Genomic DNA, 16,824 nt, shown 5'->3' with positions numbered 1-16,824 from the left:
CAATAAAACAGAGCCTACAGCAGCACATCCACTTAACAAGGAACCAAGCACAACATCAAACATTAGTTTTGTTCCATATGACAAAGAAGAATCTTTTAGGAATTTCATTAAAAGATTTGAACATTTCCTTGTACTTAAAGATGTAAATGAAGAGAAAACAAAGCTTTGTAGTTTACTACATGCACTTTCACCTAAACTAGATGAACGACTTCTAGACATAGTTGCTCCTGATGACCCTTACAAGATGAACTATCAAAATGTGATTTCTATTTTGAAAGAACATTTAGAACCATTACCAAGTGTATTAACATTACAACATCGCTTTGTGTGTAGAGTACAACAACCAAATGAGTCAATCATGGAATTCGCTATAGAATTAAAGAAACTGTCCAAAGATTAACTGTAATTGTGGAAAGTCAGTAACTGATATGTTATTACGCATGCAATTGGTAAGAGGACTTCACCATGATATTAAAGGATAACTTTTACAGAGGAAAATTGTAACTACTTTTAAGGAAGCACTTGAATTTGCAACATCACTGGAAGCTTTGAGAACTGAAAGCAACATAATGACTGCTCAAACAGCACCACCAACAGTTCCAGTGCTCAATGTTGTAGAAAATCAGACAAGAAAATGGGACAGATACTCTGGGAGCAAGAACACTGTACAGGCAACAAAGACCAATATCCTCTTTACCGTTCAAAGTTTTCAGGTCTACAAGGACGGTGTTATCGGTGTGGAGATAAATACCATAGAGCAAATACATGCCAGTTTAGAAATGAATTTTGCAATAAATGTAACAAAGTAGGGCATATTGCAAAAGTATGTATGGGGGACCAAGAAAACAACCAATCGACCAACTAGACGACAGAGAGAATGAAAAACAGTTAGATCATACTACCTATAATTCTTATAAACTTCAAGTAAATAATAGTGATAAGTTCATTATGAAAATAGAAAATGAAGGAAAACCATTATCTATGGAGCTTGATACAGGAGCAGCGCTATCTTCAATCTCATTTCAGGACTATAAGAGATTAGATATCAAAAAGAGAATGTTCAAGAGAATGTACAGCTTCGCACATATACAGGTGAAATCATACAAACTAAGGGAGTAGTATATGTTAGGTTCCAGTACAAAGAAAATATATATTTTGGAAAACTATATGTTATTGACCAAGGTGTTGAACCAATATTTGGTAGAGACTGGATAAGAGAAGTTAATTTAGAAATTGGTGATATTAGAATGTTGAATCAAAACTCATCTGAGTTGACACAGGTTCTTGACAGTTATTCGGATATATTCAGTAAGGAAATTGGTTGCATTCCAAAGGAAAAAGGACACCTGAATGTAAAGAAGACTGTGGTCCAATATTTGTGAAGCCGAGGCAAGTGCCCTTTGCTATTAAACAAAAGGTGGAAGAAGAACTCGATCGACTGGAACAAGCTGGTATTATTACAAAGGTCGAAAACTCTGAATGGGGCCCGCCAATTGTGCCAGTTTAGGGATGGACGAGATTGGATTTTTAGTTCAAGACGAGACGAGACGAGATTTTTTATTTCTCATAAAATTTCGAGACGAGATCGAGACGGGATTTCCCTTCTCATACACAACGGGAAATGCACGTTCAGAATGTTTACCTGATTTTGTAACATTGTTAGATGACTGTTTAAATACAAAAATAATGATAATAAGCAAGAATATTTACAATCTTTTATTAAAAAACATCAGCATAACATTTTTTTATTAATCACGCCTAACTTATTAAAAATGCCTACGATTAAGGACACATGAGGGTTTAGGAAACATAGTGATATCAGTTAGGGTAGAGTTCAACTTATCCTAAAATAAAATAAATCATAAAATATTAGGGATGGTCAAGTCTCGAAATTTTGGGAAATTTTCGGGAAATTTTAAATCTCGTTACACGAGACAAGATTTCTTTTTGGCTGAGATTTTTATCGAGACGAGAAAAAAAAAAAAAAAAAAAAAAAAAATTAAAAACGCCTGCAGAAAGTCAATGCAATACCCGCAATACAGGAGCGTGTTGTAGTTGCGTTTCCTTTGTGAAGGAGCGTGTTGTAGTTGCGTTTCCTTTGTGAAGGCGTTCTTATTTAATTAATTCTATAAATGTAAATATTACTTTAATTATTTCAATAATATTACTTTAATAACATTTGAGAAGTTTTGTTAAGTGTAAGCAGTGTGAGGAATGTTTTATTACTATAAAAAGTCAAAACAAGTAACTATTTTATAAAAATTAATATTGCTTTTATTTTATGATTTATTTTATTTTAGGATAAGTTGAACTCTATCCTAACTGATATCACTATGTTTCCTAATCGTAGGCATTTTTAATAAGTTAGGCGTGATTAATAAAAAAAATGTTATTCTAATGTTAAAAGATTGTAAATATTCTTGCCTATTATCATTATTTTTGTATTTAAACAGTCATCTAACAATGTTACAAAATCAGGTAAAAATTTTGAACGTGCATTTCCCGTTGTGTATGAGAAGGGAAATCCCGTCTCGATCTCGTCTCGAAATTTTATGAGAAATAAAAAATCTCGTCTCGTCTCGTCTCGAACTAAAAATTCAATCTCGTCCATCCCTATAAAATATAATATTAATTTTTATAAAATAGTTACTTGTTTTGACTTTTTTATAGTAATAAAACATTCCTCAAACTGCTAACACTTAACAAAACTTCTCAAATGTTATTAAAATAATTAAAGTAATATTTACATTTGAAGAATTAATTAAATAAGAACGCCTTCGCAAAGGAAACGCAACTACAACACGCTCCTGTATTGCGGGTATTGCATTGACTTTCTGCAGGCGTTTTTAATTTTTTTTTTTTTTTTTTTTTTTTTTTATTCTCGCCTCGATAAAAATCTCGGCCAAAAAGAAATCTCGTCTCGTGTAACGAGATTTAAAATTTCCCGAAAATTTCCCGAAATTTCGAGACTTGACCATCCCTACCAGTAGTAAAACCTAATGGTTCGGTACGAATATGTGCAGATTACAAGACTACATTGAATAAAGTTACCGTGATGAGAAATATCCAATACAAAGAATTGAGGACATCTTTGCTGAGATGAATGGAGGTAAATTTTTCAGTACACTCGATGTTAGTAATGCTTACTTACACATGCCAATGGACTCTGAAAGTGCTATGCTACAAACAATAAGCACTCAGAAAAGTTTGTATAAAGTAAACAGGTTGATGTTTGGAGTGAAAGTAGCACCAGCACTGTGGCAAAGATTCATGGATAAGGTATTGCAAGGGACTGATGAAGTTAAGTGCTTTTTCGATGATATAATCATTCAAGGTACAGATTACAAGAGTACACTAGAGAGATTAAAAACTGTCCGAGAAAAACTTAGAGCACATAGCTTGAAATTAAATTTTGACAAATGTAGATTCTTTCAACAAACAATAACATACTTGGGACATACGATTTATGAGAACGGGCTGAAGAAAAACTCAGAAAAGGTTAAAGCAATTATAGAGGCAGAAAACCCTAGAAATGTGAATCAACTACGATCTTTCATTGGCATGGTCAATTACTACAACAAATTTATACCAAGACTGGCCGAAAAACTATATCCAATGATTAAGTTGCTACAGAAAGGACAGCGATTTGAATGGTCACAAGAATGTAAAAACAGCTTTATAAATGTTAAAAAGCACATAGCTAATGACAACACTCTAGCACACTACAATCCAAAACTTCCTCTAATACTCTCAACTGACGCCTCTCCTTATGGATTGGGAGCAGTAATCTCCCATAAGTTTCCTGATGGGTGGGAACAACCCATAGCTTTTGCTTCACGATCTTTGTCAAAAAGTGAAAAACAGTAGACAAAGAAGCTACAGCAATTTACTGGGGAGTGAAGAAATTCTTTGCTTATTGCTATGGGCGAAAGTTTGTTCTTCAGACGGACCACAAACCTCTTATTTCCATATTCCATCCATCAAAATGCTTGTCGGCAATGTCAGCTACTCGTTTATTGAACTACTCACTTTTTCTTGCTGGGTTTGATTACACAATTGAGTATAGAAGAACTTCAGACCACTGTAACACAGATTTCTTGTCTCGTTTTCCAGTTGAACAAACTCAAGATGACGAAGACTTATATTCCAAGTTCCAAATGAATCAACTAGCTGTTCTTCCTCTCACACAATGTACACTTGCAGAGCACACAAAGAAAGACCCTGCACTAGCTGCAATAGTTACAGCACTAGAAAATTGAGAAAATCTTGAAAAGATTGGTTTCCGAAATAATGACTTAAGTTTACATAAAGGTTGCATCTTTAGAGGTAGTCAAGTTGTAATACTTAACGCATTGCAGAAAGAAGTTCTCAAGGAACTACACATAGGGCATTTAGGCATGTCGAAAATGAAGGCTATGGCACGAAGTTATGTATATTGGAAAAACTTGGATACTGATGTAGAGAACTTGGTTAATAACTATGGCAAATGCAAACAGAAAAGAAATGAACCGTCTAAATTAAACCACCACCCTTGGGAAGAACCTACAGCTCCGTGGCATCGCTTACATTTGGATTTTTGTGGACCCGTAAATGGAAATTATTTTTTCATAATTATTGACGCCCATACAAAATGGTTGGAGGTTATACATACAAAAAACACTCCTTCAGATTGGTGCATTCGAAATTTAAGTCACTAATTCAAAACTTTTGGACTCCATTCCATTTCCATTTGTTTGTGTCGAAAGAGCCGAAGCCCCCCAACTGCAACCCGGTACCTATAATTAAACATACCCGGGCCCCATGGTGTAGGCCAGAGCATACGCACTAACCTTAGCACACCATGGGCGGATGACTTAAGGTCATCAGGCTCACCGGCTGCCGAAGCAACGTTGCCCCTCAATCCTAACCAGGGATACCGGCTACTTGGTTAAGCGTCACTCCACCTGGAACCAGCAGGTACAAAACCTGAAGGCCAATAATGAAATGCTCTGACGCATTTAGTGCAAGCAACACTCGGGACCTATCCAATCCCTGACAGGCCGAAGCCCGCCATCAAAGCCAGGAGGAAGGGGACCGCCAGCAAGCTGACGGGGGAACCCTAACCCCCCATTTCCACCACTACCCGATCGAGGCCATCCCATTGCTGGGAAACCAGGGATACCCAGGGCGATAGATCCCCAGATACCCCTAGCGGGCTTGATCCCAACACCCGATCTACTTCGTTTGCCCATCAAGCCCAACATCACTGCCAGGCCCTCAGGGTTTCACAAAAGGAGGCGGGTTTAGAAGTGGGACCCACCCGGATGAACCTATCCACCAAAGGTGACGACACCCTTAACTCAATTGAGGTTCCAGAGAAAACCCCCCACACTCTAGATAACCATACCTTCCGGGCTCAGAGACAGCCAACTTTTGGACTGCCAGTAATGATAGTAACAGGCAACGGCTCCCAATTTACAAGTGCACTTTTTCAAAGGGTTTTAAGCAATAGCCTAATGGAATTTGCCATAGGACTTGTGCACCTTTTCACCCTTCAAGCAATGGCCAAGCAGAACGATTTGTCCAAACTGTTAAGAAATCATTGGCTGCTATGAGCGAAGAAAAGGGAGACTTGCAGCATAAAATAGATCTTGTAACTCAGATACGCAAAGCTCCAAACTCTACAGGACTCTCCACTTATGTGTTAATGTTTGGGAGAGATATAAGAAGGAAACTTAATGTGATGGCACATAAAGTAGAATGGAATAAAAAGACTATGTCGGAACACAAGCTGAAAAGAAATTTTCAGGTGGGGCAGAGAGTACTGGTGAGAAATTATTCTTCAAAAGAAAAGTGGAAGGAAGGGAAAATAATTTCAAGAACAGGAAATGTTATGTTTAAAGTCAAGACAGACACTGTACTCACTTGGACTCGTCACTCAGACCAAATACTTCCCTTACACTAAGTTGATGTATTGTTTTAAAACATGTGTTCGTTAATTAATTGTTTATCTTTACCAATTTTGTAAATAGAATGGATTGAGTAAAATAATGTTTCTTTTGAGTTGAATCTAATTGTTATACAATAATTTTCGATACCGGTTCCATAAAAAATCTATTCTCAATACCGCTGCCATTTTTTTTATAGATTTACCTAATCTTTCAAATGGATTGATTATACTATACAAGTTTTTGTCTTTTTGTCCTTCCATAAAGTATTTTGTGAAAATGGGGTGATTTTCAAGTAAAAAAATAATTAATGCATCAATGAAAAATGCTAACTAGCCAATTTAGGTTTAATCACTTCTAAACACATTAAGTAACTACTGTATTAAAGGTAAATAAATATCTAACAACAAAATCAAAAAGAAAGTTTGATTTCAACTAGAGATGTACCAGCCAGATTTTTTTTGTGAAGCCAAACTCGAGGTAATATCGTGATCATCACCAGCAATCATGTAAAATTGTCATCATCTCCCGTGGTTGCAGAAAAATTCTAATCATCTCCTGCAGTCGTGAAGACGTCATCAACGACTCCCTCGGATACAGAAACCGCATCGCGGTCTTGCGCGATCGCGGCAATAGTGATATTTTCTGATCGCGCTATTTAAAAGACGTGTCTGGTATCGGTATAGGTTTGATGTAGACCTTATGGTTTTATACTTTGTAGGATGACACTGTGTTATTGACAAAAAAACATATCTATATCTCAACAATTATTATTTGCTTATTACTTACTGTTGCATGATTCACAAGCTTTGCCACTGATTATTGTGTCTCCATTACTATTTCCGTTCATCACTCCCTTATTGTTGTTTATGACAGGGGCGTTTGGTTTGTTGCTGAAATAAAACAGGATATTTATTCATAACATTTTAGTTATTCAGTTTTAATGACTGAGCTAACTAAAGATTGACTCAATTTTCAATATTGCTTATTTAAAATTGTTAAATTAGATTTCATTTAATTTTATAATCAGTAAAATATTAATGTGAATATCTTTCTAAATATTTATTGAATACATTTAAAAATCTGTGTTAACATAATCAAATAAAGGTTTTCTGACTCACTAATTAGGAATGTAAACTTGTTTAAGCTTGGACTCTGCTTCCACAGCTTTAACCCTCTTCTGCTGCACGTATCTGTCTGTGGTCTTCCACATGTAGTAGTACTCTATGATGTTCTTTAGCGTCTTCCAGGGTAACTACACATAGAAAGAAATATTTCAGCTAGTTGAGTACAGCCTGGATTAGTAGCCCCTGCCAACATCAATCTACTTTTTGTACGGAATTAAATTGTATCCCCTATTAGAAAACAAAATGTTTACGGACTAAGCCGTATCATTACAATGAACTAGTTGCGAAAACCCTCTAAAGTGTTATAGGTTGGCACGATTTTTAAGCCTGTATATAAAATAGTAATAAATAATTGTAGCCTATAAGAAAATAAGATTGCTAAGCAATTATATTAAGATTTGCTTCACCTTGGACGATATGGATATTTTAATTTTTTTTACATTGAACAACACAACTTAATTGATCGTAGAAAAACTGTAAATGAAGATTATTTACACTATTTACAGATAAAACTAATAAGTTATATGTTTTGATAGGTTAACTTGAGATCCAAACTAATATTTCTTTTCGAAAAGGGTTTGTTTTATTTAGACTTACTCTGTTGTTCTGAATATTATCTTGTTAACAAAATGCTTTATAGCCAATTCAACACCAATACTTGAACCTGATAAAATGTTATTACGTTTACGTTATTAATTTATTTGATTCCAACTCTTAGACTGTATTTTATACTATCACAGAAATTGTACATTTTGTAGGCCTATATTTTAGTTTTTACTATATTTAGTTACTCCAACTGCTTTGGTGTAAATAATGAATGAAATGCGACCATTCTTCAAGTTTCACCTCTGCTTTTGAGTTCAGCATAGATAAAAGGTTGTTGATTCCAAATATAAAAAAACCTTTTAAGTGGTCCATACAATATTTCAAACTTCAAACTTCTCATGAAAATATAAGCCTAGGCCTGTTATATTTTATAAATTGAGTACCTACATTAATTTATCGAGGACATAAATATGAACACATTAAAATGGAAAAAAATTGGGAATTTTCATTTCACAATTAATGTATCATGGGTTATTAATATATCAAATTAACTGTGAAATTTCCAAATTTTGTATTTAAATATGAAATCACAAGGTGCAACTTTCTTTAAAAGGTATTTTTAATACCTAAAACAAACGAGTATATGGTGTTATTTAATACTGAAATGTTAAAAACCCTCAGCTTCCTGCTATTTACTGTATTTATATTAAAACTTTGAAAGCCCTTGGGGTGGATTCCAAAGTGAGTTCAAATAGGGAATAGAAAAGATGCTTGCTAGCACACCAATTTCAATTCTGGTGCATTCAAGGAGGTCTGCCCAATGGTGGTAGGTACAATTCTAGTCCTAGAAGAAAGACTACACTGACAGGAAATTCAAATACCCCCAGTACACTGACCTAATAAGAGTTAGTTATAAATGAGGGAGTACAATTCCAGGGGGGTACATTCCGGCCCATCCAGATATTAAGCTGGCGAGGGATTTAATAAAACCACTTGTGCAGAACCACATATAATGTACACCGAAAAGTTGAGTAAATGAGACGTCATCGTGATGTCACTACCCTGGGTGGGGTAAAATTCTAAGGGGGCACTGAAAAGTTGAGTAAATGAGACGTCATCGTGATGTCACTACCCTGGGTGGGGTAAAATTCTAAGGGGGCACCGAAAAGTTGAGTAAATGAGACGTTATCGTGATGTCACTACCCTGGGTGGGGTACAATTCTAAGGGGGCACCGAAAAGTCAAGTAAATGAGACGTCATCGTGATGTCACTACCCTGGGTGGGGTACAATTCTATGGGGGCAATGAAAAGTTGAGTAAATGAGACGTTATCGTGATGTCACTACCCTGGGTGGGGTACAATTCTAAGGGGGCACCGAAAAGTCAAGTAAATGAGACGTCATCGTGATGTCACTACCCTGGGTGGGGTACAATTCTATGGGGGCACCGAAAAGTCGAGTAAATGAGACGTCATCATGATGTCACTACCCTGGGTGGGGTACAATTCTAAGGGGGCACCGAAAAGTCAAGTAAATGAGACGTCGTCGTGATGTCACTACCCTGAGTGGGGTACAATTCTATGGGGGCACTGAAAAGTTGAGTAAATGAAACGTCATCATGATGTCACTACCCTGGGTGGGGTACAATTCTATGGGGGCACTGAAAAGTCGAGTAAATGAGACGTCATCATGATGTCACTACCCTGGGTGGGGTACAATTCTATGGGGGCACTGAAAAGTTGAGTAAATGAGACGTCATCATGATGTCACTACCCTGGGTGGGGCACAATTCTATGGGGGCACTGAAAAGTCGAGTAAATGAGACGTCATCATGATGTCACTACCCTGGGTGGGGTACAATTCTATGGGGGCAATGAAAAGTCGAGTAAATGAGACGTCATCATGATGTCACTACCCTGGGTGGGGTACAATTCTATGGGGGGCACTGAAAAGTTGAGTAAATGAGACGTCATCATGATGTCACTACCCTGGGTGGGGTACAATTCTATGGGGGCACTGAAAAGTTGAGTAAATGAGACGTCATCATGATGTCACTACCCTAAGTGGGGTACAATTCTATGGGGGCACTGAAAAGTTGAGTAAATGAGACGTCATCATGAGGTCACTACCCTGAGTGGGGTACAATTCTATGGGGGCACTGAAAAGTTGAGTAAATGAGACGTCATCATGATGTCACTACCCTGGGTGGAGTACAATTCTATGGGGGCACTGAAAAGTTGAGTAAATGAGACGTCATCATGATGTCACTACCCTGGGTGGGGTACAATTCTATAGGGGCACTGAAAAGTTGAGTAAATGAGACGTTATCGTGATGTCACTACCCTGAGTGGGGTACAATTCTATGGGGGCACTGAAAAGTTGAGTAAATGAAACGTCATCATGATGTCACTACCCTGGGTGGGGTAAAATAATTGTAAGGGAATCCAATTTTTGGGAGCACTCAATATAGGTTGCACTCACGAATTTGCTATTTAAAAAAACATGTTTAGTAATCCAGCGTTTTTAATAGTAAAGATTAGTCCCTAGTCATTTTTTTTGTTCATACAAGTTAACAGTTCTACAAAATTTTTACGGGATGTGTCAATGGTTTAAATTTGTTCCTTGTAATGTCCTGTAAAAGAAAACATATAATAGTATAGCCCATACTTTTGTATTGTAGAACACAATTTATACAGCTCTAAAGTCACCTAATTACATACAGTTAAAAATTGCCTGCCAGTACAGAGATTTGTAGCTGCCAGATGCAGGGTTAACCCATTTGAGACCTAATAAGCACATTACAAGCTGCCCCCTATGGATCCTATTAAATTCCAGCAAAATGTAAGGTTTTAATTAAAAGCCTATAACACTCTTAGGCCCGATTTCACCAAATTCTCGCTAACGATGGTTTAGTTAAACTTCGGTTAAAACTAAACGATGATTTAAACCACAGTTAAGGAAATCTGGTTTCACCAACGAAAACGCGTCAAAACTAACGCTGGTTTTATAAACGAGAGTTTAGAGTAAAATCCAGGTGGCGGTGGCAGTGAACTGTCATAATACCGGGCTGTTGCGGGAGCAAGTAAACATAACCTAGAAAATAAATCAGTGTTTATGAGGTAGTGAAAACAAAACTGGAGACAGCAAGCTTACAGGAATACAATAGATTCTGAGCAAAATAACAACAGAAAGCAAGAATAAATACCAAAACAATTAACATAAGTAAATAAAGGCAAAGCAATGTTGATCAAACATATTCGAGGAACAATATTTCAATTGTTCGAGGAACAATTGGTTGAGTTTTGCGTTCGAGTCAAAACTCAAAATCCAACTTTTTACAGGGATGTTCAATATTCTGTTTGTTCACTAACCAGTTTGGTACATTTAATTTGAAGTAGTGAAAAAACTGGAATCAAAAGAATTACAAGAACGAGACACAATAACACCAAAATAATTATTTTCTATAAAATACTAGCAGAATAATGACAATTTAGGTTTAGATTTTGGTTTACTTACGTCTGACCGAACGCAAAACAATTGTTTGAACGTTGGGTTAGGGCTAGGGTTACCCAAAGCCGGGAGAAGGAAAGGGAGCCTATTTTTTCGAACAATGAAATAATAAATTTGATAATGTTGGTAGAAGAGCTGGGACACTCTCTGGGATAAAAGAGTATGGCTCTTGATCGCCAATCAGTTCAATGCGGTCGCTGATCACAGATATTGGGCAGTTAATTATCTAACGACGGTTTAGTCTAAACTAGCGCTAACGGCGAGTGGTGAAATCCGATTTCGTCAGTTAAGAGCAAACTGCAGTTAGAGCAGGGCTTAACGGTGGTTTAAAAGTTTGGTGAAATCGGGCCTAATTGTTCAACCAAATGTGGTTTATATTATATTTTTCTTAATCCTTATAAAATTCTCTATACCTTGCAATGCTTTTAACATTGTTTTCAGAATTTTTTTGTTATTAATATAATACTCACAAATTTATAAATATGTATATACAATTTTTAAAGTAAGTCATTTTTTTTCATTCATAAAAATGTTGAAATGCTTTAACTTTAATATAGAATATTTAATTTTCTACATAGAAAACTTTGATTTAATTAAATACAATATTTAGTTTTTTTTTTACATAATATTTTCTAAAACGCTACAAGTGGTAAAATGTTGGCAAAAACGTGTCCACTTGTCTTTTTAAAATTCTGTAGGCCTACATCTCTTGGTTATCAGAATAAACATAGCCAAGTTTCTACAAAATGTAGCCCACAGTAGGCCTATGTACTTAATTAGATTTCTTGGTATGTAATATGTATACCTACAAAATAAAACTAATAAACTAACTTGGCATGCGGTAGTGGAAAACCAGTAAGCTATTGTAGGGTAACTTACCAATGAGAGAGGATGTAAGTAATTTATATTGTCATGTTTATTATAGTAACTGTTTAACATTTTTACAAGTCATATTTACACTATTTACAGTTTAGCTTCTTTTTCTAGTAGGCCTAGTCCCTTTTGGTGTGGTACGCTTCAAAGCACGTGTCCACATGGAGGGCGACTTGGCATTTCTTACATATGTAACAATTCTCTGACCATATGTCATTCTTGAAACACACTTTGCAGTTTCTTGTGGGACGGTTTTTCTTTCCAGTTGGAGGAATAGCCATTGGAAAATGTTCCCACGCTTTACTTTGAAGGCCGAGGGGATTGTCCTGCAAAGAACGGCGCCCCGGAGAACTTCTTTCTGGGAGTGTGATGTTTCCAATAATTTGTTCAACAACATTCAGTCTGTAGTCAGAATAATGCATCTTCTTTTGATAAATCTTCCTCCAAATACAGAATAAATTGAAAATCGCCATGTCAATCAAAAAAAAAAAAAAAAAGTTATACGATTTGACACAGCGCCTCATAATTGTGTGAGATGCCAAAAACTGGTCTTGCACATCTACACCTAGCATGCCCTTGTTGTATTCAGTCACTGATTTAGGTTTCTTTATTTGTATTGTTTCCCCCCTTATTATTATTCCTTTATAAACAGCAAACTGAACACCTTCATAGATTGTTGACAAAACGTGTACATTTTTTATCAAGTCATCTAATTGCTAATACCCCACTGCAGCTTCTTCTTACAGCTTCACCTGTTTCCAGTTCCATATTTGGAAAATCATCTGGCATATTTGTTCTCTTGTAATCGACTGATCCAATAACATGGGTATCTCTAGGTAGTAGCATCTCACTTAGTCTCGGTGACATATACCAATTGTCAATGTAAAGTCTATAGCCCTGATTTTGTATAGGTTGTGTAAGGTTCAGTACAACAGCCTCGCTGCACAGAAAACCAGGAGTTTGGTCTTCTCCAGTGTAAATTTTAAATGCAGCACAATATCCCGAAGATGATTCACATAGTTTATACAACTTTACACCAAAACGAGCTCTTTTTTTTGGATTGTATTGAATGCTCTAAGTTTCACTAAACTTTCATCTACTGCTACATCTTGTTCCATTGTATAGAAGTCCATAAACTTGTTTTCTAGGTAGGAAATTACCGGTCTCAATTTCTTCAATTTATCTTTCAGATCTGTAAAATCAGGATCAGAGAAATGCAAAAATCGTGAAATAAGACAAAATCGCTTATATGTCATGACTTCTGAAAAAAAAGTTGTTTCTACAATTTTCCTAGTCGACCAGTACATCTTTATCCTTGGCTTTTTTACATGGCCCATTAGAATATAAAGTGCCAGATATGCTTTTATTTCTGGCACTCTAACTGGCACCCACAACTTATCATCAGCAAGCTTTCTTCTATTAGGGTCATTCAATTGTTTATTTGAATAATCATTTGTCTCAACACACAACATAGAATAAAACTCATTCCCTAAAAACTGAGATAAAATGTCAAGTTCTGAGGGGGTGTTTCCCAGTCAACGTGCGTAAATTGGATTTAGACCGAGGATAGCAACAAATGGAATAGTTTTAGAGACATTGTCTTTATCTTCCCAGTTTCATTGTGACTTTTTTTTATTTATTTTCTTTTTTCCTAGCCCTACTTTTTTTTGGTTGTCTTGTATCGGTATTTCTTCCTACTTTTCTTTTTGAAGGCTTATTCGTTCGAAGAGTATTAGGTTTAGGCCTACTTGGTCCAGGCCTAGGAATTTCAATTGACTCAGGAACAGACATAGATGTAGGCCTAGTTTCAATTGACTCAGAAATAGGGGTGTGCGAATAGTGATTTTCAACCTCGAGCCGAGCCGAGCCGAGCTTTTTAAAAAATGTTCGAGCTCGAGCTTTTTCGAGCCGAGCTTTTCCTAGCGTAACCTAATCTTAATTATTAAACTTTTTTTTCTTAAAAAAGTGCATAATAATAATAATGTTCAGTCAATTTTTAAATAAACACAATGTTATTTTAATATGTTCAAAAACATTGAGAATTGTCAAGACATCAAATAGTAGATAATCACGATAAGAACTGAACTGAACTAAATGAAGATGCAAGAAATAAAAGGATATCGATTGAAGGCCTGAAAAGATATGCAGTGCAGACTGAGACAATCAGATTGTCTTTCATAACAGAACAGCAACGCGACCTTGAATGACGACAAAACAACTAGCAAGTTGATTACATATGTATATTGTAACTACTATGAATATTTAATTCTATTTTGTATAAATAAATACAAAATAAATTTAAAAACACGTGATTATTCTTGTTGTTTTCCATGCACAAAATATTTTTGTTTTATGAATCCTATTAATAAAAAAAGAACATGGTTGGTTTGGATCCAAAAAGGTGGAGAGACAAGTTTTACTTATATATTAAAAAATATATAATTGACATATAGAGGAAATAGACCAAAGCACTAGAATTAATAGAATAACACACAAAGTAAACAAGAAATTAATTGCAGAACACGATGATTTAATACTGTCACTCAATTTTGTTATCTAGAAGGGTCGGGCGAACTAATCAATAAATAGGCTAGCCAAAACCAGTTTCCTACCCTTCACACAGTCTCACCGCCCCCCTCCCCCCCAATCCGGGTGGCCCAACACTTTGTCCTTGAAACACCCTTGCGTCTGAAACAATAAACCCTTACACCCTCATAGCTGTTTTGACAACAGGTTTATGAATGCGATCACTATTTTTCATTTCCAGAATTAACCATCAATTATTATTATTTGCAAGATACAAATAGGAAACTACATCACATTATGGTATTCAATGACCCATGTACTATCAAAAATTAATAACTCATTACTTATTTTGATAATAAAAAGCACTCATTACAGCACGCGCCACTTATTGATATATATATATATATATAATCCTCAAAGTAACTGTTACTTTATACAAAATAAAATAGGTACAAAATTGTGTGGCCAGTCAAACTTTATAAACAAACATTTTATTCTATAAAATACAGATGGTAAATAGGGGTTGGTTGAAAGGAAATAAAATACAAAACATATTAATTAATTATTTTGATAAAAATTAGAAAGGTTATGGGATTGATTGAACTAAAATAACCGCAGGGAAACTTATAAGTAGAAAAGTCGTCAACCACAATCTGTTTAATCAGTACATTGTTAGAGAGAGAGAGAGAGAGAGAGGGAGAGAGAGAGAGAGAGAGAGAAAGAGAGATAGCAGATAGGGGCGTTTGATAAGGAATCTGAAAAAGTAAACAAACAAGGAACAATGACACGACGATACTCGTTTACAGCCTTATTGTCTCGCCCACTACATTTGCACACGTGACCACTTTTTGTTTCTTCCTTATCTTTCATCCGTCCCAAAATAGAATTCCTGAAATAGTTTGTTGGTATAATCTCCCCTCCCACACAAGGCGCAGTGCTCAGTGTGCACTGTAGGTTGCCACGGCAACCGTGTGTCGTCATAGCGACTTAGCACCACACGCACTACACAATTACTACGCACTCGCACTGCGTTGTATATTACGATACGAATAGTTGTGTTAGAAAGACAACGCAATAGGTGGTAGTTTCCTCAAAATTACGATCGATAATCATTGCGTCTTGACTGAGCTGAGGTTCGTGCTTATCAAGACACAATTATGAAACGGAGGAGAGTAAATTTAAATGAAAGTTAGTTCCTTATTTATTAATTTAATTTTTATTTGCTAGTTCAATAAGTATTCGGCTCGAACATTTCGAACTTTTTGAAAATCACGAGCCGAGCCGAATAGCGTCCTATTCGGCTCGAAAAAGCTCGATGTTCGAATACTCGCACACCCCTACTCAGAAACCAAAGGTACAAGACTAGACCTATCACCTTACCCAATTTCGATTTCAATGTCCATATCATCAATAGGTACTTCATCAAAACCTACACTATCACTTACAGCCTCACCTTGATCTTTGTCTGAATTGGCTAACCCATCTTCACCATATATCCTGAGGATCCAGCTCTTCAATTTCCCCAAAACAATCACCTTGGTCTGAATTGGCTATCCCATCTTCACCATGGACAAAGATGGTGGATATCTTCTGATTCCACAAGATATCGAGGATCCAACTCTTCTACTTCCCCAAAACAATCATCACTGGAATCACTACTACGTTCTTGGTCACTGTCGCTTTCCTCAAATAAAATTCTATCTATTTCACTGGAATATAAAAATCGTCCCTACGAGCCATCTGATAACCTTAAACTAAAACACTTTCCGAAAAATAATTTGTCTTCTGTAATAAAACAACTAAAAAATAACAAAAAACTATTGAAAAAACTGACACTTCATTGTTTTATTCGTTATCAAATCCAATATAAACACACGTATTATTTGAAAACGTAGACACACATAATGTTTACGAACATGATAACACAATTTTGTTGTTACAATTGTGACAGCTGACTAATACGCCGTCACTAGCTAGCGACGTAGTGACCAACAGCTGCAAACAAAATAGGTCCATATTAGGCAATCAATATAAATATTACGGCATATAATAAATTACTTTAAATAGCTTTTTTATCAAATTTGATGTTCTATAGCCCTAAAAGTTGTAAAAAGCTACAAAAATAATTTTAAATGCAAGTAAAAAGAATAACAATAAAGTATGTCGTCATCACGAGTATACTCGTGATGGGTCGCCAATGGGTTAAGGGTAACCAGTCCAAAAAAAATTTACTTTTGTGGATGTGCCGGGAATTGAACCCGTCCCTCCCGGCCAGAGACATTCGAAGTCCGAGACACTAACCACTAGGCTGGCAACT

General features: G+C 36.0%; 1 protein-coding gene across 3 annotated transcripts in view; it reads right to left on the bottom strand.

The window, feature by feature from the left end:
• Positions 1-16,824, bottom strand: part of LOC128983652 (metastasis-associated protein MTA3) — a 206,468-nt gene that overhangs the window by 66,664 nt on the left and 122,980 nt on the right. For all 3 annotated transcript variants that reach the window (XM_054403025.1, XM_054403026.1, XM_054403027.1), the window contains exons 10-11: positions 7,049-7,182; positions 6,717-6,820 (exon numbers count right to left, since the gene is read on the bottom strand). In XM_054403025.1, the coding sequence (XP_054259000.1) occupies positions 6,717-6,820; positions 7,049-7,182 (238 nt within the window). The remainder of the gene's footprint in view (positions 1-6,716; positions 6,821-7,048; positions 7,183-16,824) is intronic.

Source organism: Macrosteles quadrilineatus, unplaced genomic scaffold, assembly GCF_028750875.1.
Source record: "Macrosteles quadrilineatus isolate MER2022 unplaced genomic scaffold, UCM_ALF_1.0 Scaffold_1__1_contigs__length_201487025, whole genome shotgun sequence".
Taxonomy (NCBI): Eukaryota; Metazoa; Arthropoda; class Insecta; order Hemiptera; family Cicadellidae; genus Macrosteles; species Macrosteles quadrilineatus.
This window is presented reverse-complemented; position numbering and strand designations above follow the sequence as displayed.